Here is a 25,974-nt window from a genome sequence, read left to right as displayed (position 1 = left end):
ATCCACAATGTAAAGTAATTCACACAGCCTCTTCCCTCTTCTCTCTGTGAGGAGCAGCAGGTTCAGCTTTCAGAACAAAGTAACAAAAAACTAATATGGCATTCATTTTTTTAAATGTGTAGTAATAGATTTATTTATTTTTCTTCTCAAGAGAGTACCAGAATGTGTATTTTATGTTAGTATTTAAAAAAATCTCCTGGGGGAGAATCCCTCCAGACCCCCCTGCAGGGGTTGGGTTTTCAGCATGTCAACTCTTTCACCTGTGGGGAAATTGCAGGATTGGCTCCAGGTCGCCCTTTTTATTTACTACAAGACAAATGTGCCTTTTTATTTCATACAGTTCAATTTGGATTGAGACAGGGAAATAATCTAAACCTCATGCGTGGCGTTTCACTGTCGGGGGAGCGTGTATGTAATTACATTGCAAATACTGACTTGAGCCCCACCACTGTATGGGTTAGCCCTACCATAGATTACCCAACAAAAATACTCTGGAGCGCATGCGCAGATCTAAGATCCAGTAGAAATGATAAAAAAGTAAAAGTCTGCTGCTTATTGTTCTACTAGGCCAAAATAGAGTCAAAGAGTATATGAGAGTGAGAGTGTGTTAATTAATATATTTGGCAGTTTGGAGTAAGTCTGTAGATTTGTTTGTGTGTGTGTGTTTCTCACGATAATTAATTTTGTTGGATACATTTTCCCGGAAATTATTGCGATAAACGATAATATTGTCGGCACCGTTGTATGACCATTTTAGACCACTGACATAATGATAATATATAATAATAATTCAAGTACATCCTTTCAAACTGCTAGTCACATCCTCATGTAAATGGCAATTTATTGAGGTCAGAAAAGTTATCAGTTCATTTTTATTTATCGTACGATAAGTCAATTAATTGCTTATCGCGACAGGCACACAATAAAACAGTGGAAACAAACATGTTTGACTTTCATTAGTGAATGAAACGGTGTGCCCTTTATAGTCTGTGTCCATTATTGTGTATTTGTATATATTGTATATATATCCTATATATATGCTAAGGTCCCGCTGCTGACACGATAGCAGTCATTTTGTGCGCATATGTGTAATTAAACCGAATTAAACCCATGATATCAAAATCTCACTCCAGCCAGGTACCCAAAGTTGGCAACCCTGGCTAACCAGATGCTAATAACAACAAAGTTATTGACTGTATGATCAGTATGACAGATGAACAGATCGCCACTGGGCTTTCAACTAAAGACACAGCCACGCAAAAACTGCGGCATGTGTACGGCTCCTTATGGGTACTGCAATTGTTGAAGTCCCGGAGTGGCGTTCTGGTGCTCTCCGGCAGAACTACTACACCCCTGTCAGACGAGACATATACCACGTGATGACACGTTAGGCTCGTGTTGTGTTCAAGGACCCTGACCTTAGCCAGGAAAAACAGGCACTCTCGTTTAATTATATTGCGGTCTAGATTTCTTTAATTTTTTGCGTGTGTTTATAAATTACCTCGAGGGCCGTATCAAATGGTCTCGCGGGCCGTATACGGCCCGGGGGCCGGAGGTTCCCCCAGAGGTGGGTGTAGACGATAAAGAGCAGCACTGAGAAGACACAAACAGCCCCTTTTGTCTGGGGCCTATTTATGGTGTCTATAATTAATTCTTTATCGAAATCCCCCTGCCCAGGGTACAGTATGCAATCTGAAGTGGTTCCCACTTTAAGCCTGTCGCCCTGGTAATATGACCCTTGATTACCCTCTCCATAGCGTTCATCACGTGACAGATGAGAGCCATATGTCATTGATGACATTGAGCTATGGGATTAAAAATGGAGTGTTTCCACAGCTGGGGGTCTTTGCTGCTGGCTATTGAGCTAAAAGCAGCTGAAACATGCCTCTTACATTATGTCGCTTGCTGAAACATAATGAAAGACATACGAAAGTATATTTTTTACGATTAAGCATTCCTACAGTTTCGGAGTGCAGTTCAATTATAGAGTGAAAGACAGCTGTATACGTGCATTTATTATTTTATTAACAAAATCAGGGCAACGGTTGTTAAGAGGTAATATTTTCCATACAGAGGACGTGGGGTGTAAAAGACACCTTTGAAAATAATGAAAATACAGGAAATGTAACAAATAACTGATGTAGCTTCTGCTCGATGGCAAGACTACTTTTAGAAACCATCATTCAAGATGGCTATCTTGGGGTAAAATAAATTAGAGGAAGCTTTAACATGCAGAGCCCAATGAATAAAATGAAAGTGGCAGCTACAGTACTTGGTAATTAAGAGTAATTAGCAAACTCCCACTCACTTCTCTGCATGTGGGACGTAAGTGTATGGGATTACTTGGTATTTGTAGCATGTATACAGGGTTCTCACTTATCTGCTAGCTGCTCAAATCAGGACGTGATATGTGCTTTGTACCAATGCAATTATTAGCCAATGGAGAAACAACTACGTGTTATAATAAGCTTTAATAATAATACGTTTTACTTTTCATGCATCAGGTGCAGCTCAAAGTGCTTGAACAAGGCACACATCACAATTTAAAAAACAGTTTCACATGAAGCAAAAAACAAAACAAAAAACATGATATAGCAGTTTAACACTTTGAGAGACACAGCAGTAAAAAGGTATGATAATGAAAAATGACCCAATGAAATGGTGATCCTCTCGGTCAAATAAAGGAAATCAATAAATAGGACAAAATATAAATAGCTATTAAATAAATAAAATAAATATAACAATATAAAAATAACCAATTATTAAAAGAGTAGAAAAAACATTTAAAAGTGGGACGTCGCTAATTTCAAAAGATGTGTCTTTAGCTGTCCTTTAAAAATGTCCACTGAGTTGGCCTCTCTGATATTTCCTATAGGGAGTTCCACAGTTTGGGAGCGTAGTGGATAAAAGCAGCTTCACCCAGTTTATTATATATGTAACGTTTCCTTAATTTTCATGAAGATTTATTTGTTGCTGTGTAAGTAAATAGTCATGTTTCAGAAATGGCCTTGAGCAGGGTGCTTTGGAGGCAAATGACCCTGTCCAACCTGATGGATGTTGTTATTGCTTAACCTACAAAAGTAATTTAGATTGACATTAATTATGCAAATCAATTGTGGAATTGCAATAAATTGTTTTTAAATAGCCACAGTTTGTCCAACCACCACTGCAGCTTTTGAATTTAGGCATTCCTCTTTGTAAATCGAGTCTTTAACATATACTTATTATATTAATGTGCACATGCCTGTTTGTGTGCTGGAGACATCAATCCAATTAATGTGATGAGGATGACCACCAGTTGTTTATGAATCAGCATTTCTTGTCGCGACAGCCAAGGACATTGGAGATGACACAGTGTCTGCAAAGCTGTTATATAATACTAACTGCAAAAAAGTTAGCCTGAGATATACAAACAGTCTTTGCAGATTTGGAAAGCAGGGCTCAACTGCTCTGAGAGACAAAACTGTGAGGGGACAGGCTGATGGAGCTGAGCAGAAATAGACAGCTGACACTGACAGGTCCCTGTGTGTGTGTGTGTGTGTGTGTGTGTGTGTGTGTGTGTGTGTGTGTGTGTGTGTGTGTGTGTGTGTGTGTGTGTGTGTGTGTGTGTGTGTGTGTGTGTGTGTGTGTGTGTGTGTGTGTGTGTGTGTGTGTGTGTGTGTGTGTGTGTGTGTGTGTGTGTGTGGTTAATGCTTAATGCTTAACTCTACAGGCATCTAACACCAACATACGAAGAGTGAATGTGCAAAAGGCGAGGATAACAAAGATAAAATGGAAATGAAATGAGTGAGTCATTGTCCCGCATTTGTGCAGACGATGTTTGATGTATTCTTAGTTCACTTTGTTTACAGGATAGCAATATAGGTATTTGGGCACATTTGTTGACTGATAACATAGCAAATCTTTACAGGTGTATACTGTATGAGTGGCATTGTCTGGTTAAGGTTGGCAAACAGGCTATATGCTTGTTGGGGTTTTCACCTTCCTGTAGTGTGTTATATAGGTTTTTGTGAATGTCAATGGTCTGCAAAGGCTAAAATCCCAAAGTTCCCTCCAGAGGGAGTTTCTCTCCACCACTCGTCCCACCCCCGCCTGAAAGGCCTCCATTTGACTCCTTTGTTTACTCCTGTACCATAATGACATCACTATTACCTCATTCACACCAACGGTGTTTCAGGGCCGGTTCGGAGCTGGAGCTTGAAAAGCACCGGGTTTTCCTGTTCACACCGCAGCGGAGCAGCCTCTTAGCTCCGGAATCCGGTTCGTTTCAAGCACCAAAAAATTGTCCGGCTAGAGCAAAAGCACCGCATACGTCACGCTTACGTCGAGGCGGGGGCAGGGGGAATCGGAATCGTCGTTGAAGTTGATGATTACGATTGTAAAGTAGTTTTGAATGTAGCATGTAATGACTGTAAAGTTGGTAGTAAAGTCATCCCATTTCTTCCATTTCGTTTCGACAGAGCAAAACCAAAACAAGTAGCGCTTCAACACAATCGGCCATTGTTGTTGTTGTCAGTGTGAGCTGTGAGGCTGTGAGGGGTTTCCGTGCGGTTTGGCTTTATGAAGCAGGCACGCAAACGGTTACGTCATGACGCAAACGATGACGCAATGACGCAGCACCAGTCGGACTCTGGGCGGTGTGAAAAGAGCCGGAGCTAAACCGAAGAACCGGTTCTGAACCTGAAAAGCTCTAGCACGGAGTTGCGTTGGTGTGAATGAGGTATCTGTAACACTCACACTTGTATTGGCTAGCAAATAACATATTGTACGTGATGGCTAATGGGGCGGGACATCTTTAACTAACCAATCAGAGCAGACTGGGCTCTGGTTTCAGACAGAGGGGGAAAAGTGCAGAAGAGGCAGTGTGAGAAAAATAAAGAGCTTTTTGAACATTAAAGCATGGAGACATGTCACAGTAGAGGCACAAAATACAAATATGAACCAGAAAATTAGCGAAATAGGTCTTAATCTTTGCATATAAATTGTAAATTAGAAATCAATACCGTGTTTTAAAAAAAATCACTAAGGTATCACAAAACATAACATTGCCACAAAATACTGTATCAATATCAAGATTTTCTTTAAGTATGTTGCATTTGTTTTTATTATCTATGCATGCCTCTGGCCGCATTGACACTAGCCTGGCTTGAAAATACTCGGCACAATACCAGACACCAAACTGACAACAAACCCTTTTTGGATGTGTGCCTCCACTGTGGGGGAGGGGCTGGTGATGGGACCTCCAGGGGAGGAAAAGCATCCAAAAGTACCTGGACTACTCTTTTGTGGTTTTGAGAGCTGTAGACCTCAAGTCAATGCTAACCTTTTTATGTGTCTCCCAATATGGGGATACAATTTATATTTGTACACTTAAGCTCTGATGTATCACACATACACACATCTGTCCTATCCAATTACTGCAGGATCAAGATATTGTTTCCTTTAATGAATTATTCATAACTTAATTAAGGTGCACTATAAAGGTCAGCGGGTTAATTTGAGAGTCCGCTTCTCTGAATCTCTTGAGCAGATCATTTCTTAAACTCAGCTGACATCATAAAATAGTACAGTTGCTTTATGCAGGGGTAGAATTGGGCCACCAACCTGCCATTCACTATGACTGCAATTTAATTACAGCTGTCCTCTCAGCTGTACATGTAATTTAACTTGTATGTCATGAAACATTCAAACTAAATAATTAAACCAGTTTAGAAGGAAATTAAAAGACATTGTCTCACCACAGTCCAGGGACCTGTGTTCATGTAAAGTAAAAATACAAATAACAATCAAATGAAATAAATATTAATATTTATTCACTGGACTGTGCTATAAATGTATTTTCTGAATTATTCCAAAAATCATTTTTATAGTAAAAATTGCTGAAATGGCGTAGCTCTTTTAACCTATTTCTTACGGTGGCTGAGAGGTGCAATCGACAATTACACTTTAACAAAGCTTGAGACAAATTTACATTTTATAAAACAAATTTACATTTTATAAAACAAAATTACATTAGCAAAACACTTTTACCAAAGAAAAAAACGATTTAACATTAACAAAAACAAATTAACTAGATGCGAAACACTTTTACAAAGCTAGAGACAAATTTACAAGTGTCGAAACACTTTAACATTTCCAGAAACACTTTAACATTTCCAGAAACACTTTAACATTTCCAGAAACACTTTAACATTTCCTGAAACACTTTAACATTTCCCGAAACACTTTAACAAACTAGAGAATCAAACCGGAAAGGGAATGCCCATCATACCAGAAGTGACGTGCAAGTGATTGACACAAACTTAAGTTTGTTTTGGCGGATAGACCGCCGGTACCTATGGACCTTTATGGTCGTTAAACATGTTTTGTCCGTTCTGTGGAAACCACCTGGGCCAAGTGACATGGTTTTGCTCATTACGATATACTTTCTCTTGCGCAAGAGATACGTTCTCGTGCACACGAGAAAGTTACAGGTTTGCCAAGTAGGAAGTGGAGCTGTGCCTTTTACACACAGCCTTCGCTGTGTTTACCTTCATTAGACAGCTAAAGAGCGACTGCAGGCTGCTTTGTTATAGCCACACACACCTCTACACACACACACACCTCTACACACGTCGAACTGCCCGATTATTCCCCCTATTACTCGTTTTATGAAGGAGATGTCCGGTCCACAAGGCGCATGACCGGCCCACTTCAGTACCGGCCCATCGGGATTCGCCCCGAACGTCCCGATGGTCAGTCCGCCCCTGACTGCAGTCAACTCAGCCGTCTCTCGCGTTTGCTTGGTCAAATCAGCAGCTCTTCATTTGTGAGTGCGCGATTAATCGCGCCTTTATGGTAATCGGCCGAGAAGCGGCACTGACGCTAGTACGAGAGTAAAATAATGCATGTTTTTGTGCTATATTTGCGATAAAAATATGTTTTACCACAAGTTCTTAATAAAACTGACACTGTTGGACTTAGTACTAATTTGACTGCTACCAACAATAAAATGAACTACTTTTACTGTGTACTTTTTCAGTTATTCTCTGTCAATTCAAGCCACTTCTGCTATATTTGATTTTTAGCCATAAGTTCTTAATAAAATTGGTACTGTTGGAGTTAGACTACAACCACAAATACAAAGTACTTTTACTGTGTACTTTTTGAGTAATACTCTGTCAAACTCCCCCTCCTGAGTACAATCATGTATTCTGCTATATTTGTTGAGGGATAAAAATATTTGTTACCATAAGTTTTACATTAAATAAATACTGTTGGACTCAGTACTACTTGGACTACTACCACAAGTACAATCAAGTATGTTTACTCTGTACTTTGGTTAAACTGCTGTCCTGAGTACAATAATTCATAGTTCATATACAATACAGGAATTATTGTACTCAGGATGGGAGTTTGACCGAGTATTAATCAAAAAGTACACAGTAAAAGTAGTTGATTGTACTTGTGCTAGTAGTCCAAGTAGTACTTAGTACTGACTGATCAAATCATTTTATCTCATCAATTTTGCAGAAGTGGCATGATTTTGTTCTCAGGAGGGGACTTTGAGAGAGTATTACCCAAAAAGTACACGTTAAAAGTACTTCATTTTATTGTTGGTAGCAGTCAAACTAGGACTGAGTCAAACAGTGTCAGTTGTATTAAGAACTTATGGTACAAATTATTTGTATCGCAAATAAAGCAGAAAAAACATGCATTATTTTACTCTTGTAGCCTACTACTAGCGTCAGTGCCGCTTCTCGGCGATTACCGTAAAGGCCCGATTAATTGCGCACTCAAAAATGAAGAGCTGCTGATTTGACCAAGCAAACGCGAGAGACGGCTGAGTTGACCGCAGTACCGGAACGGACAACAGTATCTTAATATCTTCTGAAACCAATGTCAGTGTCACTCACACACACACACACACACACACACACACACACACACACACACACGTTCCACAGAACGGACAAAACATGTTTAACGACCATAAAGGTCCATAGGTACCGGCGGTCTATCCGCCAAAACAAACTTAAGTTTGTGTCAATCACTTGCACGTCACTTCTGGTATGATGGGCATTCCCTTTCCGGTTTGAGTCTGTTTTCCTTAGCAGGGGTCTGCTAGCGAAAATTTGTAAACCTCAGAAATGTCAAAATGTAACAATCATAATCTATTATTATATATATTATATACTAGGCCGTGTAATAATGTCATAATGTATACCTATTCTCCAGTTATCCTCTTAAGCACTGGTCCCCCCCCAGGGGGGACCCTCCCAACGTTTTTTTTCGAGACTGTGTCTCAGGGCATCTATATATATCTATATATTCAATTCTATTCAATTCAAGTTTATTTATATAGCCCAAAATCACAAATCCTATTTGTCTCAGATTGCTTCACAAGTCAACAAACACAATTGGCAATGTAAAACAATGTAAAAACAACAAACGTAATTTAAAAGGGAACATAACATTCCAGAGGAATCAACTTCCAGTGACCATATATATAAACATCTATATTGATTTCTGACTTCTCTACATCCAACTCACAGGTTTATCATTACTTTGAGAACAAAGATTATTAATTTAACCCTTTTAGAAGTGAAGATATGGTCATTTGTTCAGGGATTGTCATTTTCGAGCCTGATACCTGAAAAACAGGCTCAGGGTTGAACAGGTTATAACTGAATATTTGGAAATACAACATTCACACATTGAAAAAGTAAAAGCACACTTTTTAAACATATTTTTTTAGACAAACCTTTTATTAAATTCCAAAACTATTTGACACTTTGTTTATTTGCATCATGTGTCATGTTAACAGCAGCTAATTTAATAGCCTCTCATTTTTGTCTTTTAGCATTGTGCACAAATGCTATTGACAGCTCTGAGATTGGTCATTGAAGGAAGATATTGAGTGTTTGATAAATAAAATATGTGGGGGTTTCCATCGTGAGAATATCTTTCGTCTGCCAGCAAAAAGCACCCTTTTCTGATCGTTTAAAGAGGCCCTGCTTTAGGGGTTTTTCCCTTTCCTGTAATGTGTTCTAGTTTTTTGTGCATGTAAATTGTCTGCAAAGGCTAAAATCCCTGTGTTCCTTCCAGAACACAGGGATGCCGGAAACGCCTCCATTGGACTCCTTTGTTTACTTCTGTAGCATAGTGACATCATTATGTAACACTCACACCTCTATTAGCTAGCACTCCTAGATTGTACGTGATAGGCTAAGGGGCGGGACATCTCTAAACAGTTGACCAATCACAATAGAGCCCGTCAGCAGGGGCGCCGTAAGGGGGTGAAAAGTTAGGACGATTCTAAGGGCCCGTGACTGACAGGGTCCCAAACCATTTTAGAACATTAAGAAAACATTTTTTAAGTAACCTTTCATCATTTATCAATAATTAACATCGATAGAAAGTTATATTGATAATGTACTCACAAACTTAAGATTAATTTAACTTATTTTCTTCCAAAAGTTAATTATCCAAAGCCTCTGTACACCCCCTTCTATTTACATGTCCTGCCCCCAACCGCGGTGCTGCACCGGCACTTACTTTCTAGCAGAGAGTGAGAGCATGTGAGGAGGGATGCTAGGACTTACGTGTGTTGTGTACCATGTCTTAACGACAAACAAAGTCAGGCTTTCCAAAAAGTAAGGAGAGAAAGACAAGAGAGAGGGACTAAAGGGCGACAGTATGTCACCCAGTCTTTCAAAAGAAAAGGTGGGTGTGGTCCATGAGTGGTGGAAATTAGTCTGTTAGCTAAGCGTAGTCCATTGTAAATAATAATTTACTAAGCTGACATTAAAGTTGGGCTATGTAATTTATTTCAGAAACACTTGTTGTTATATTCCATGGAATGCTCTTAACATCCCGATAGCAATGAATATATTAAATGCTTTGACAATAAATACATAAAAAAATTTCATCTGTGGAAGCCGTGGCGCTGTAAAAAGCACGACCAATAATTTTAGCCGGCCCGGCTAAAATAACTGGATGGCCTACCTGCCTGTCAGCCTTCCATCTGTGCACAAACATATCTCGTGCCCTCATTGGTCATGTGCGCGTTCGTGTGTGTTGGAGGAGGGGCTCTGTAAGGAAGTCTGAAGGAAGGGGCAGATTTTTTCCGGTTGTGTACTTTCAAATTCTAGCGCACTCGAGCTGGTTTCTCCAAAATGACATACCCCACCTTTAAGTACTGTTAATATCTTCACAGAAAATTCAGAGGTTTTACATTTCAATGCTCTTTTAGCTGACATTTAATAAATGCAGGTACATTTTTAGCAGCTATTCATACTAAATAAGTTGTCCCTCCCCCTGGTGCCAGGACCAACAGATCCATCTTTAGGCTCAGCAGCCCTGTCCCCCCATAATGCTGAACCTGAACCAGCTTTTCTCCCAACTGAAGGAGGTGAGCAGCATTGTGTTGAATGACATGCCACTTAACATATCTGAAGGGAGACTGGAATACAACATATATATATATCAAAACAAATTTCAATTATACATTTCAAACACAGTATTTTACCACATATTTAAGTTATATTTATTTGGATTTATGCATTCATGTTGAGAATGTTCTATTCAAAAATGTTATTATTAAAAAGGCATTTACACCATAAAAGATGGCTATTGAGATCTATTGTCAGGAATGTTAGTGTTATATCAAATAGTGAATTCTACTGCAGCAGAATGTTGCACGTCTGCACAGTGTTATATTTTCACAGCTCAGTGTCAGTAAATACTGTGCAGTTAGTATTGGACTACAAGATAGTTGCAAGCCTGTACAGGTAGAGTTATTTAAAGCATAAATGAGTGGGTTGGGTTCTGGAGGTGTGGTTACAGCAATTGTTCTTGGTTGGCGTGGTCTGTGCCTGGTGGTGGGGCCCAATGTGATATATTTTCATGGGGCCCAAAATCCCTGGCGGCGCCCCTGCCTGTCAGCTAGCCAATCAGAGCAGACTGGGCTCTGGTTTCAGACAGAGGGCGAAAAGACCTTTTTGAACATTAAAGCATGAGACATGTCACAGTACAGGTACAAAATACAAATATGAAACTGAAAGTGAGCATAATATGTCCTCTTTCACTAAATTGAAAGAGGGATTGTGATTCAGCAACACCTGCACATATTGCGAACAGCAGTGTATAAAAGCCTGTCCACAGCTTCATATTCTCCTCTTTTAGTGCCTCAGTGGGAGGAGGGGATGAGCTGGCTTTTGGAGATAAACTGATTTTGGTTATATGAGCTCAGTCTAAATCTAAGTCAAGAGGATCCTACACTGCCACTTCAGGTATGATAGCACACTGTTGAGGGGAAGGTTATTTATCTTTCAAGGACTTTTGGAATCACTCATCAGCGTCATCACTGACATAATAAAACCAGAGCCACTGGTAACAAAGAATGAAAGGTCACTATTTGCTATAGATTGTAGCTATGACATTTATTGTATTGTAGGTATTTTACGCAGCTTTATATTCCGATGTGTTTTTATATAGATTGCCTTTAATGGAAGAATTCACAAGATGGACCAATAAGGACTGCAATCAATTATTTCCATTGGAAACTTGACATATTTGCACAACTATATTCAAAGTTATCCACGCCAAGAAGGAAACTCAATGAGAAGCATCTGTATTTAAATACTTATGGAGGTTCCGTTGGCAACAAACGGTTGTAAAATGAGTCAGGCCAGCAGAGAACATTCAGTGCCAAATGATTTCTTGTTTAAAAGCCTGTTCTGTTTCTTTGAATTATTTCTGACATTTAAATGCTGTTGACCTATTTTCTTAATTGGATTTATTTTGAAGTGTTGCAGGATGGAAAAAAACATGAATGGATTGTTGGTGGTGCAATCATTTTCCAAAAGAGTAGCACTGCTGTTCTGATGCTGCCATCTTTTAACTGAGAGGTCATAATCAGAATAAAGCAATAATGTTCAGGTTACAGTTCTTAACGCCCTTGTTATAAGGTGAAACAAGAACAAATTTGATGCAGTCTACACCATAAATCCTGGCACCCCTGACATGACTCATCTTTACCTCACACTAAATATATTCAAACTATGAATGAACATAGTGGATGAGCATAATCTCTTGCAGTATAATTAGAAGTAGAGTATGTAATTCCCAACAATGGCACTCACATCCATTGTTTTGTTCAACAGAGATTTACTATTTTGGATCAACCTTTGTGCACGGAGAAATTAGGTCAGACGTAAACAGCGTCGCTGCTGGAGTCCAACAGCACAGTGACATTTCTGTGTGGACACACAAGGAGGCGACGGATGAAAGAAGATCACTTGGAAATGTCAAGAAGTCTAGACAAACAGTTCAAATCTGCAGAGTTGTCGCATTTTGATGCCTGCTGCATTCGTAGGAAATTGGGTAGTGAAAACGTACTGGTCATTCCACAGAGTATCCCAATTGAGTGGTATAGGAATGAGTACTAAAACCCAGAAATGAGTTAGCATTTTACCACTTCAGTAGATTTTAGCCGAGACCGGCGGAAAGTTTGTCTCAAAACTCCGTGTGTGTAAGAAGACGATCCACAAGCAGAGATTTGAGATCCACAAGCAGAGATTTGAGATCCACAAGCAGAAATGTGAGATCCACAAGCGCATTTTTGGTCGACAAATACAAAATGGATTCACAAATGCCTGATCGAAAGTTGTAAATGTTAAAGAGATATTTCAAAGATCTTTTTTTTACATTTGCACATTTATTTGTGAGTTTGCAAATCTTTTAAATGCATTTGTGGATGGTGTTCTACATTTACAAAACAGATTGTTACAAAAAGGGTCGATGAAAAAACTAGGAATTAAATAAGATGGCTAGAGTCACAAAACATGTATCCTTAAGTGCTTGTATTAACAGCCAAAATGCTGAAAGAACACAAAGTAACAAGGATCTACAGTCCAAAATAGAAAGAAAAAACAAACCTCAATATATATGTACAGGTCGAAGAAATATAACTGGTACCTCTCTGCTCTACAGCCACACGAACCTCAAAAGCACTTGTGGCCAGAGGTTTATGTTAAGCCCCTCCCCATAGGACAATCAACTATTTATACCCTTAATTACTGTTATTCTTATCTACAAACATATTCAAAATGTAGTTCAAACTAATTAAACACAATAATCAAATAGGTCAACATATTATACATTTCTGACCACAGAAGCCTTAAACAATAACACTTTTACTACATGGTATGCTCCAATTGAGCACAGGTGTTTCCACTGATTGAGCCTCTACTTAAGGCTGCAGTTTTCTGTTTCTCTGTTTCACAACCTTGAACGAGAGGGAAAGCAGGTTACTTTGGCACAGCATTGTTATGTATGACTTCAAATAAAGCGATATTGAACAAATAATGACTTGGGTTTTATGTTATCAATGTCCTGCAAAGTTTCCCTGTGTGTGCCTTTTACCATGCCCCTATGCCAACTGTGATGAAGGCGTCTTCTTCACACAGATATTTACATACAAATTATTTTTATGTTCACACAAATAATGAGACATATCTAAGCCCATACAGTTTGAACACCGGTCTCGGGTTGGTTTGAATTAGAGGCGCGGGGAGCGCGTGCAGGAGCGGAGTGGAGTCTCGTGTACAAGGCGCGCGCTCACTGACCTCGCACAGCAGCACAATGCTGGACACCAAGAGTTTCTCCCCGCTATGAATCCTGTCAACGAAACGGAGAGAAGTACAGAACATTATATTTTCGCACTTGGCACCTACAAACTTCTCGCTTTCACCATTGGGACTATCGGGGTGTTCGGCTTCTGTAACAACGTCGTTGTCATCGTGCTGTACTGTAAATTCAAGAGACTGAGGACCCCCACCAATCTGTTACTGGTCAACATTAGTTTGAGTGACCTGCTGGTTTCTGTCATTGGAATTAACTTTACCTTTGTTTCGTGCCTCAAAGGCGGATGGATCTGGAGCCAGGCGACATGCATCTGGGACGGCTTCAGCAACAGCCTATTCGGTGAGAGAAATACATATCATGAACATGTATAATTATCAATGTACTTTTTAAGAAAACAGTAGAAATTGAGAAAAAGTGATTACTCCTTTTTGGCTTTTCACAGTTAATATTCTGACATAATTCAGGATATGAGCAGTTTTATGTCATGTCATTATGTTAATTAAAGTCGATGAGCTCATCCACATGTAATTGATCATGTAACGCATGGAAAGGCACATACAGCAAATACATAATTTATATAAAATGTGTGTTTGAATGGGTAAAACCTGATCATATTTTGGACACAACAAGCTCTTAATACCTCATTTGTGGATGGTTAAAATATAAATGTAATCAAAAACTGTTCACTGACAATCTAGTCCCCATAAGGAGCTGAACATCTAATGACCTTCAATACATGAAACTGAAATACTCTGACAGTGCATGTTTTTTATGAAAAATGAGCATGATGTGCAGGTCTGTGCTTTATGCAGAATAATGTTTTTTGTCACCTGTATTACCCCACAGCCTCTATTAGCTGTAAAATGCATCAGCTGCATAACAGTGTGAAGGTCTCATGCAGAATAACAGCTCACGGAGGGATCTGTGATAATGAGCTCATTACTGCCCTGTTCTATCAATTTCTTATTTTGCACATGATCTAAAGAACATGATTGCCTGCCTCTCCTGTCATGTGACACCACAGTTGGCAACACTGCAACAACTTTGAAATCAGAGTAATTTTTTTGTCCCAGGGAAATTGAGTTATATGACAGTTGCTCCATTTAAGAATGTATAGAAAATATATAATTAAAAGAAAAAATGGTCTCAATATAAGATCTAAATATAAATTAATATAGAATGCAAATGTACACCATATTTACAGTGGTGTTTCAGTATTATTAAGATATTAATGCTAAATTGCACAGTTTTAAATTATTTGGCTGCCGATGTGCTTTGATCTGGTTTTGATTTTAATAAACCTTTATATTCAAATCTCCTTATGTATAATTATAGATTCTCCCAATATGATGCATGATAACAGTGATTATAATGCATTATTTAGAAGAACGTAACCAATCACAACTATAGGAATTAGAATACACTATGGACCCTTAAAATAAAAGGTGTCAGTGAGTGAGTAATATGATATCTGACCTTATAAATCGTTATACAATGCTGTATAATGTATTGTAATTCTTTTTTATGAAGCATTGTTAACACTTGTGGGGGTTTATTAGCTGGTTATGATGCATTGGTTGTGTTTGAACAGCATTATAGACATGGAAAGTATATTTCTACAAAGTAGGTGTTCACATCCAGCCTCCTGCTGACAGGCTGTAATGTAAAACAGAAATATAATTCAGAATAGGCGCAAACGCAGTTTAATATCATGTAATTATAGTAAAGGGAGCGATAGGCTCAACCACAATACAGTTTACAATACCAAAAGCATATTCCATGAAGAAATTATTTCCCAAAAATACTTGTTTATATAGGTTCAATTTCAACATCATTTTGATATAGTGATGCAAGCTGGCTTTGCATAGAGTTTATTTGTTGATGGTTAAAATATAAATAGCCCTTCTTATTAATACACTCATATAAAGCGTTATAATCTGCTTATAGTGCTGTAAAATTATAGCTACTCACATTATAATGCATTGTAAGTGGGATTATATACAGTAATACATATATTGTATATGGGAACTGTAATATATTTTGATACTTGGACAAAATGATGTAATTCAAATCAAATCAAGTTTTATTTATATAGCACATTTTTAAAACGATTTTTGGTCGAGCCAAAGTGCTGTACATGCAATAAAAACACTTTACTACAATAGCAAACAGAAGACAACAAATTACAACAGCAAAAATAAAAATCACACACAGGGAAATGTCAGGAGTCGTGCTCCGCTCTGACTAGAAGGCCAGAGAGAAGAAGTGAGTCTTAAGTGAAGATTTAAAAACCCCTAGGGTCTGGGCCGACCTCACATGGAGGGGCAGAGTGTTCCAGAGCCTAGGGCCAGCTGCTGCGAAGGCTCGGTGCCCTCGGGTTTTGAGCCTGGTCTTGGGCTCTACCAGCAGCAGCTGGTCAGCAGACCTTAAAGCTCTGGCTGGGGTGTAGCGCTGGAGGAGTTCAGCTATATAGGCCGGAGCCAGCCCATTTAGTGCTTTGAAAACAAATAAAAGGATTTTAAATTCAATTCGGAACCGAATTGGAAGCCAGTGCAGTGAGGCCAGAATTGGGGTGATGTGGTCACGCTTTTTGTGGCCAGTCAGCAAACGTGCAGCTGTGTTCTGCACTAGCTGCAGGCGTCTAATTGACGCCTGGTCCATACCCACATACAGAGCGTTGCAGTAATCCAGCCTCGTGGTTACAAAGGCATTAATAACCCTTTCTAGGTCTTTAAAAGATAAAAACGACTTGGTCTTGGCCAATAGTCTTATTTAAAAAAGATTTATTGATTAATTCCATCCAGATGTTTAGATGATGTGCTAATTCAAGATATAAGAGTGTGTTGCTTCTTCTTTTATTTGACATTGAGTAGAGAGGATGTGCTGTTCTGCAGTGTTTGCCCCTCAGAAGAGCAAACCTGGAAGATAATGTCAATGTAAATTAACTGTGTGACATGTTTACATGAGAAAAAAGCATGGTGTTATTAAGAAGAAACATCCCTGCACCTGCACCTGATAAGACGAGCACAATGTATGGCTTCCTGCTGACACAAGCTGTAATATAAAAATGGAAATGTGAAAATATAAACCCCATAGCTCTATCTGTGTCCTCTAGTCCTACAATGTTGTCATCATTTTGGACGTATTACTCAGAGGAGACTGGTGTCAGTGTGACCGACACACACAGCGCTGCAGAATAAACCCCATCAGCTCCATCAGTGCATGTCTGTCCTCCGGAAACCCGAGCTGGGTAACTTTAGCTTAGTGAATAACAGGGAACAAGTCCCTACAGTATGTTGTTTGTTCGTAATAAGACTTAACTGGTAGGGGAGATATTAAAACTGACAAGGGTAAAACAATCTATATTTTAAAGGGGCCCTTGTGCATCAGAGTGTGAATGATTATTATTTCCAGGTTCATTTTAGTATGTTGTGCCCCTGTGACATGTCTCCATGCTTTAATGTTCAAAAAGCTCTTTATTTTTCTCATTCCTCTTTTCACCCTCTGTGTGAAACCAGAGCCCAGTCTGCTCTGATTGGTTCGCTGGCCGGCTCTGTTGTGATTGGTCAACTGCTTAGAGATGTCCCGTCCCTTAGCATATCCATGCAATGTGTTTGAGCACTAGCCAGTAGAAGCGCAAGTGGTACAGTGTGATGTCACGTACAGAAGTAAACAAAAGAATCCAATGGAGGCGTTTCAGGCAGGGGGGCAACTCCCTGGAGGGAGCACTTCAGGGGATTTTAGCCATTGCTAATGTGACACATGTCCATAACAGTAACATTGTATAAAGCCAGGTTCAAAACTATAATTAGAATATTTAATTGACTTGAAAATATTTTCAACAGCAAATACAAAATAAATGTTTCCCTTGTTTTGAGGATCTATCATTAGGGTATTAACAAAGTATGACCAACTCCTATTGTGTTAATTAGTGACAGTAGAGATTACTGACTAATTTTCACAAACAAATGTAAAGATAGCTTTTATAAAACTCGTAATCTCTTTAACAAATAAATAATTTCACCAGTAATCTCTTTTTAAAAAGTAAAAAAATATAACCATAGATATATTCCCAGATAATTACTTACATTACATTTGGTTGCTTTATTCAAATGAACTATTTGTCACTATATCCTCCTGACAGAAATGCATATGACAGATTATGTGTGAAAGAATCTGGTTCCTCTGCCTCCTCGTAGTGCTCCTTATAGAAAGATTCCGTGGTGCCTGAAGAATAAAACATCCATTCAGAGTGTTTTTCTATCGGAAGCACTGGGTGGTACTTTGCAGGACTGGGCCATATGTTTTTGAAAAGATTTGAATTGAAAAAATGGCAATGCCTGGTTGTATTCCGTCAGTGAGGTGAAGTCTTGCAATTAAAAGCAATGGGGAGGTAGAGCAACAACTGTCTTATTCACTACTGTCGAGATAGTGACACTCAGCAAATAGGACAACAATTCAGAAGCAAATGACGTTGGGGCAACTACACAGCTCATTTACATATGGAACAGCAAACAGCAAAACAGAATTAACAGGACCGGAGAGGCGACGGCCGTCACAACAATGTTTTTAAACATGCCAGTAAGGCAATATCAAATGTTAACTTTTAATTCATTTAGGAAATATTAAATGTAGTTATTAAAAGTTAACTAAATCTGTATTTTGGATGTTTAAGATATGGCTATATCTTATGGAAGCAAACATATCCAAATATCCACGTTTTCAATGTTGTTGTTGTGTATGGTCTGCAAAGGCTAAGTTGCCTCCAGATGGAGTTTCTCTCCCACACACTCCTCCCCTGCTTGAAACGCCTCCATTGGACTCCTTTGTTTTATTCTGTAACATAGTGACATCACTGTGTAACATTTGTGCTTCTAGCAGACTGGGCTCTGGTTTCAGACAGAGGGTGAAAAGAGGTGCTGCAGCACAGGCAGTATGAGAAAAATAAAGAGCTTTCTGAACACTAAAGCATGGAGACATGTCCCAGTAGAGACACAACATATGGGTGATGTGATGGTGCTGCCAAAAAAAGGCAGATTCAATTTTAGATACTGTCTAAAGACTAATAATGGAAAATAATGATGCACAAGACAACAGGAGGGCTACAATGATTCAAAAAACATATAATTGGAACCACAATAGTTTACCATTAGTGAATGCAGGTTGTGCAATGCAGCTATTAGATGTGTGTAGGCGTCTCTTCCTGTGTGTTTCAAGGACTCACAACAAAGTGGTTGAATGTGCGGCATCAGGATGTTCAGATTCTGTTTGTGCAAAGAATAATGGCATTCCTTTCAAAGAGATGTTGATTAGCCTCTGACCCAGAGCCCAACAGTTGTTTAAAGTAACTAACTACATTTACTCAAGTACTGTACTTAAGTACAATTTTAAAGTACACTGTACTTAACTTGAGTATTTAAATGTTTTGCTACTTTGTATTTCTACCCCACTACAATTCAGAGGTAAATGGTGTACTTTTAATCCACTACATTTATGTAATATCTTTAGTTACTCAGCAACCTCGGATTAATAATGTGAAATATAATCAAGTGTTAAATCAGACTTTAGTTGCACCTGGAGTAAATTCACAAGCTACCCTGCAGTATACAAAGTCATTCAAACTAGCTGCACATAAAGAGACACATTAAAAAACTCAATAGTTATACTCAAATATATATATATATATTATTCTGAAATGGCCTGATCTGCATATTGAGTACTTTTACTTGTGTACTTTAAGTGTACTGATGCTAATACTTTTCTGCTTTTACTTGAGTAACATTTTGAATGCAGGGCTTTTACTTGTAACAGAGTATTCCTACACTCTGGTACTTCTACTTGTATAAGATCTGAGTCCTCCTCCCACCTCTGGATCCTGCATTAGCGCTCTGCCTCACTCTCTCCCCCTCCTGCCAGGCATCGTCTCCATCATGACCCTGGCTGCTCTGGCCTATGAGCGCTACATCCGGGTGGTCCACGCCCAGGTGGTGGACTTCCCCTGGGCGTGGCGGGCCATCGGCCACATCTGGCTGTACTCCGTGGTGTGGACGGGCGCTCCTCTGCTGGGATGGAACCGCTACACGCTGGAGATCCATCGGCTGGGCTGCTCCCTGGACTGGGCCTCTAAGGACCCGAATGATGCCTCCTTCATCCTCCTCTTCCTCCTGGCCTGTTTCTTTGTGCCTGTGGGCATCATCATCTACTGCTATGGAAACATCCTTTACACAGTGAATATGGTAAGATGGTTAGCATATTTCATGAATACAGTGCTGCAAGGATGGTGGAATTTTGTAGGTCAAAGTAACCCTGGTTACCTCAACAAAAAAGCCAATGAAATGTTCCAATGGACTTTTAGAATGCCACAAGCTCTGTGGCAAACAAGCATTTTGGATACAAAGGGATAGCAAGGTTAACTTGGTGGTGCAATAATAAATCCTAAAACCCAGAAAAAAATTAGCATGTCAAAGTCAATGTTTTATTTGTACTTGTTTATGGTTAGAAGTTTGAAATAATGTCTGGTTAACAAAAGCTTACCATATTTTCACGGTTTATTCTACGGCATAAAATACATCATTAAATACCCCACTGATGAAGGTCTGAAGCTTCTATGTGTCATCAATACAGCGGTTGCTAACAAGTGACTAAATGAGACTGCTTACACAAGTCCGCCTTTAGCTTAGCGGTGGTGATGCGCAGCCATGCGACCGTGATGTATATGTTTATAGCATTTTGTTAGCTTTTTATTTCTGTCAATTGATTTTACACGGTTAATATATGGAGATTATCCTCTTGAACAAAACATGTTAAGTTTCATAAATGTGTGTTTGCCACGGAGCTTATTTGAATGGAAAAAAAAAACATTGCTATTTGTAGACAAATCCCTTGCTATGCTAACTTCCGACTCGTCCTCAAAAATGTGTAATCACTGCAACACTATGCTATAGTGTTTCAGTTGATACATGTGAACAAATAATACATTTTTCCAGGACCTTTACTTCAACTGACTTCCAGATGAATGTATGACTGATATATCTACTATCTAATATATATAATTCCAATAACTTGTATATAGACTCGTACTACACTATTCCACTTTTTTTTTCTCTCTCACTTTATTTTAGAACTATTTTTCTTTTTGTATTACTTTTACTGTATTATTGTGTTGCACTGTTGGAGAAGCCTGTGACCTAAGATTTTCAACGACATAATTACTCTGTAGCTATGTTAGTTTGACAATAAAGAACCTTGAACCTTGAACCTTGATATAGAGTGGAGCAATGCTTTTTTACGGCTGACCTGGAGGTTAGCATGTCAGAAAGCAAAGGGATTTTTCCATTGGATTTTGGAATATTGTAGAAAATAAGGCCTGTTGTAAGTTTATGATATTTTGACGTTTTGTTTAGCAGGATAATATCCACATATTAACACCACTTTTATGAGTATTTAAGGGTTTGTGCAATCACCAGAAGTAAAAAGCTAATTGTAGGCTATAAACTACCTACATCACGGTCACTGCGCACCAACTACATTTAGTAGTTTATTTTGCCACTTTTTAAGACATGTGAATCGCAGGACAAATAGTGAAAATCACTTTAGCTTGTGTTAATCACAGACATCATTTGAGGCAACTAAAACAACCAACAACAGGTTTATTTCGAGATGAGGGAACCAGAAGTGTTAAAATGCTAACTCAATTCAGGTTTTGGGACTGATTCCTATTTCCACTCATTTCAGTACCTAGAACTTTACTCAGGATATACTTCAATTGACACTCCAACTGTAGCTTCTATCAGCGCTTACATTTTAACCGCACTTCTCTCAGTACTTGTATTTCAACTGCCACTTCAACAAAAGCTTGAACAGCAAATCTGCTAATTCAAAAGTTATCTGTATATTTTTAAGCAGCCAGCACAGGAACATTTTCTTCAAGAAGTCTAGTCTTAACCTATTAAAGAGGTGAAAGAAAGTATTAGATGTATGCTAAATGTAGAGGTCTTCAGAATAATAATACTTTCAGCCATCTCTGTAGAGATAGAGGCCGTTTCTCAATGTCGAGTAAACCTGCTGCAGAGCCACTATTTCAAGTATACTACGTCATCGAGTGGCGCCGAAGGACTGTTTAAATGCATGTTAAATGCCCAGCATTCGGCGCCACTCGATGACGTAGTATACTTGAAATAGTGGCTCTGCAGCAGGTATACTCGACATTGAGAAACGGCCACAGTCTTTACAGACTCCTCTGGGCTTTCATTTTGTTGAAAATAAACTCCGTAACCTCACTCCCCAAATGCTGCCTCTCACTCTTCTTCCATAATGGGCAATGTGACAATGTGCCTTCAGGGTTTTTCCTGAAGAGAAGAAATCAGTGAAAGCCGATTGTTCATTGTGCCTTAGAAGTGAAGACTTTAAGTATCATTAATGTCCTCAGTCACACCAGACAGTGTGGTCTTATATGACATGTAAACAGGCTGTGAAGATAAGGATTAGAAGTGTTCATGTTAAAACACTGAAAAAAGTGTCTCAGATAGAATTTGTGGCGCCACAAGATTTTCCATTGTGTTTGTTCCGATTGAAAGTGAACAGGATATTTTGTGAGCAAACATGTAAATAAGCCAAACTATGCAATTCTAATCAACTCACCTAAATCTGTATCTGTATCACAGTTTGATACAGCCGCTATTTTTAATTCCTGATTTATTCCAAATCCAAAAATCTCCCTGAACAACTTAGACTCCTGGGAGGTCTCTCACACGTCATAGAGTTGCTCTAAAAATCTTCAAAGAGAAGTACTCTGAACCTTACAGAATATTTTTGGCTTGATAAAAAAGAAGCAGTCGGCCTGTGTTGAATAAACCAGACAATCTCACTGCAGGCGTCTGAAAAGATTGAGAACCCTAGAACACTGACATGAAAAAACATTATGAAAAGGACGAACAGAAATAGAAATAGAACTTGTGAACTCGTGAATATAAATAAAAAGCTTTGTAAAAGTGATCAGGGAGTTCCTGAAAAAGAGAGCCAACTATAAGTAGATATTGCACTTCACTGATTTAATGATTCCTTTCCCCTTCGCAATTAGCATCATCCAATAACCAAAGTAGCCTTTGGTCTTAATCACTGTCAATATGCCATGTCCATCATTTGTCAAGTTAAGTTCCATTACCTATATTCCACGAAACACAGAGGTTATTTGATGATATCAGTGACATGTAGAAACCAAAGTGGTTTATTGCCAATTTCATTTTTCTTTTCTCCTCGCCTTTATTTCTGTTTCTCTCCCAGGCAAAGCTGCATTGGAAAATTTGATTAAAAAGTAAGCATTAGGGCTGTTAATTCAAGAAACATTTGTATTTGATCTGATCTCACCGAAGACAATGTGCTAATCAAAAAGAAGGCACTTTGCTTGTCATAACAAGCACATGTTTTGTATTGTACTTGCTCCTGTTCAGCACCATGATTTCTTGAGGCGAGTCCAACTACCTCTGTTGTTATTTTGGTTCCAAAACACAGTGCAGAATTCTCAATTATTTGCAAAATTATTTGTATAATAAAATAAGAATAACTGTAATATTGTACAGAGTTTGTTAAAGGTTGTTTGAACCAGGGGGGGAGGGATCAGAAGATGAATCGGAGGTCACAAGAAAGAAGATTAAAAACAAACCTTTTCAGGACACTCAAACCTAATTAATTCTAAAACATATGCGCAGCCTGTGAGATAAGTAGAATTTTGCTTTAAAGGATTACCAGCAAAGAAAGGTTGAGTTTTTGAGAATGATATTAAAACCACTTTGAGAAACTGTTCTTTAATCATATGTGTCAAACCCTTAATCATCTGCACTGAGTAGTTAAATGTACTATATAGCAACATATTTCCCATATCTGTATTAGGTTAGTTTAAAGCAATAATATTAAGTTTAAATGAAAAATATTAGGTTCAACTTAATATTATTGCTTTCAACCAATCTATTACAGTTATGTGACATCTTTTTGACAATACATTTAATTAAAGTTCAATCAGGAGAGACGTTGATGTATGGAATACATATTTATTACCGGGACACATAATATGAATGTAATAATGATTGCCACAATATAACAGGAGAATGGAATGGTGTTTGGCGATTAGGCCCCAGTTTGCAGGATAATCATTCAGGAGGGGGAAGAACCGCTCTGATGAAACCCCCCGGGGTCTAGACACTGGTGGTGGTGATAAGTAGGTGGGAACGGACTGAAGGGAGAAGGTTTAGCTTGGTCCTGAAGGAGACAGGAGGCGAAAGGGGTGGAGGAGGGTTGCGTTTTGTCACCTGGAATGACAGCTGACAGAGGGAAGAGCAGATATAAAGGGATTAGCGGGAGCTATGATAGGCTTGTGAGAATGGAGAGAGGAGAGATTGGTTAGCTGGGGAGAGACGCCCCCGATCACTTAATGAGGAAGGAGAGTGTAGTGAGGTGACGTGTAATCTGAATGAAGAGCTTGGTCTTCCTGATTGAACTTACGCTGAACTTCATTAAATGTTTCATATAATTGAATAATCATACCTGGGGACAAAATCCCCCTTATGATAGCATCTTTCTCTCTCCTGTTCCTTGTAGCTGCGCTCCATCCAGGACCTTCAGACGGTTCAGATCATCAGGATCTTGCGGTACGAGAAGAAGGTGGCCGCCATGTTTTTGCTGATGATCACCTGCTTCCTGGTGTGTTGGACGCCCTACGCTGTAGTGTCCATGTTGGAGGCCTTCGGCAGAAAGAGCATGGTCTCTCCCGTGGTGGCCATCATCCCCTCGTTCTTTGCCAAGTCCAGCGCGGCCTACAACCCCCTCATCTACGTGTTCATGAGCAGAAAGGTTGGTAGTCCTAAAGTTCTGTAAATAATAGATTTGAAAACTGCAGTCAATAACTTTGTATCTGTTCTGGATGCACTTAAAAACCTGCAACTATGGGACTCTGCTCCCCTTCTTGCTCTGTGAGGGTGAGGTCAATAAAAAGACTCAACGATCTCTGCAGAGCCAACGTGTTACATCTTGAATATATTCTGTTTTTTGCTACAGAGTTCTGATTGGGAACTTTCCTGTGTGTTCCGCCAATTATTTCCCCTCCAGTGACCACAGCTGAAGTGAGAATTCGATAGGGCGAATCAATGTCATCTCCAATAGGGGCCGCGATTTGTTTTCCTCTGGTGCTGCTCCAGTTTGTGGTTTCAGTAGAAAAAACAAGAGATTTATTATCATTGTAAAATAAACGGGTATTTTATGAGCATTTGTCGGAAGACTTTTACCCAAAATAGTGCAGACATTAATTTGCCACTGTTACTTAATGAGAAATCTGCCAAATAGTGGAAAGAGAAATATTTCTAATGAGAATAAAATCTGCATCATAGTCCAGGTGTCAGGGTTTTTCCTGTTTTATATTAATAATTTGTATTAAGTATAATTATTCCATAAGTTACACATTTCAATCACCTACATTGGTGATAAAAATAAGCTGTATAATGGTAAACCATGTATTCCTTCAGTATTCATTTATTGTTTGTGTAGGTCTGAAACTGTGTCTTACATTTGTCTCAGTTTACTAGCATTTTTAAAGGCTGGTCCTGTGTGTTTGACAGACAAATTAGTGAGGAAAGGGTGACATTTCATCCCTTTTCTTAAGTACTATCCTTTAATCTTGCTTCCCCCTCACAGTTCCGGCGCTGTTTGCTGCAGCTGCTGTGCTCGCGGCTGTCTTGGTTGCAGCGCAGCCTCAAAGAGCGCCCCATGACTCCGGTCCAACGGCCCATACGACCGATCGTCATGTCCGGAAACTACGGCAGCAGGAACCGACCTAAGAAGAGGGTGACTTTCAGCTCCTCCTCCATTGTCTTTATCATCACCAGCAATGACTTCCACCAACTGGATGTGACCTCCAAGGCTAGAATCCCTGCGGAGGTTAATGTCATTCAAATCAGGCCACTCTGATCCGCAAGGACGGGACTTCTCACCCCACCGTCACTATGCCTTAGGACCTAAATCAAACCAAAATAACCCTCTCTAACCTCCCGGGATATTTCTATGTATATACACAGTTATGAACTTGTTAAGACTACATGTTAGCCCGAGACCTCAGCTGAACCTGTTTGCACTGTGTTGTCTAAGCAGGTAGTTTGACATTCTGATTCACCATCAGCTATGGTGATATAATGATGTAGTTAACAAAATATTTTTCAAAAAGGCCACATTTGACAACTGCAGAACTGTTTGGAGTTTTTAGCAGTGTTATGGAACTGAGTACATTGTTTGGTTGGTACCCAACTGTAAGCATGTAGAACCACACAAATAGGCCTTAGCTCCTTAGCTAGCAAACTGACA

The 25,974-nt window shown here is 39.1% G+C and overlaps 1 protein-coding gene across 1 annotated transcript; it reads left to right on the top strand.

Moving 5' to 3' along the window:
- Positions 1-13,649: 13,649 nt before the first annotated feature.
- opn3 (opsin 3) lies at positions 13,650-25,584 on the top strand. Its single transcript, XM_034121974.1, has 4 exons — positions 13,650-13,968; positions 19,546-19,865; positions 24,223-24,474; positions 25,312-25,584. Exons 1-4 carry the CDS (start codon positions 13,656-13,658, stop codon positions 25,582-25,584), a joined length of 1,158 nt encoding a protein of 385 aa, XP_033977865.1. The 5' UTR covers positions 13,650-13,655.
- The last annotated feature ends 390 nt before the right edge of the window (positions 25,585-25,974 follow it).

The sequence above is a fragment of the Trematomus bernacchii genome, unplaced genomic scaffold (genome assembly GCF_902827165.1).
Source record: "Trematomus bernacchii unplaced genomic scaffold, fTreBer1.1, whole genome shotgun sequence".
Lineage (NCBI taxonomy): Eukaryota > Metazoa > Chordata > Actinopteri > Perciformes > Nototheniidae > Trematomus > Trematomus bernacchii.
This window is presented reverse-complemented; position numbering and strand designations above follow the sequence as displayed.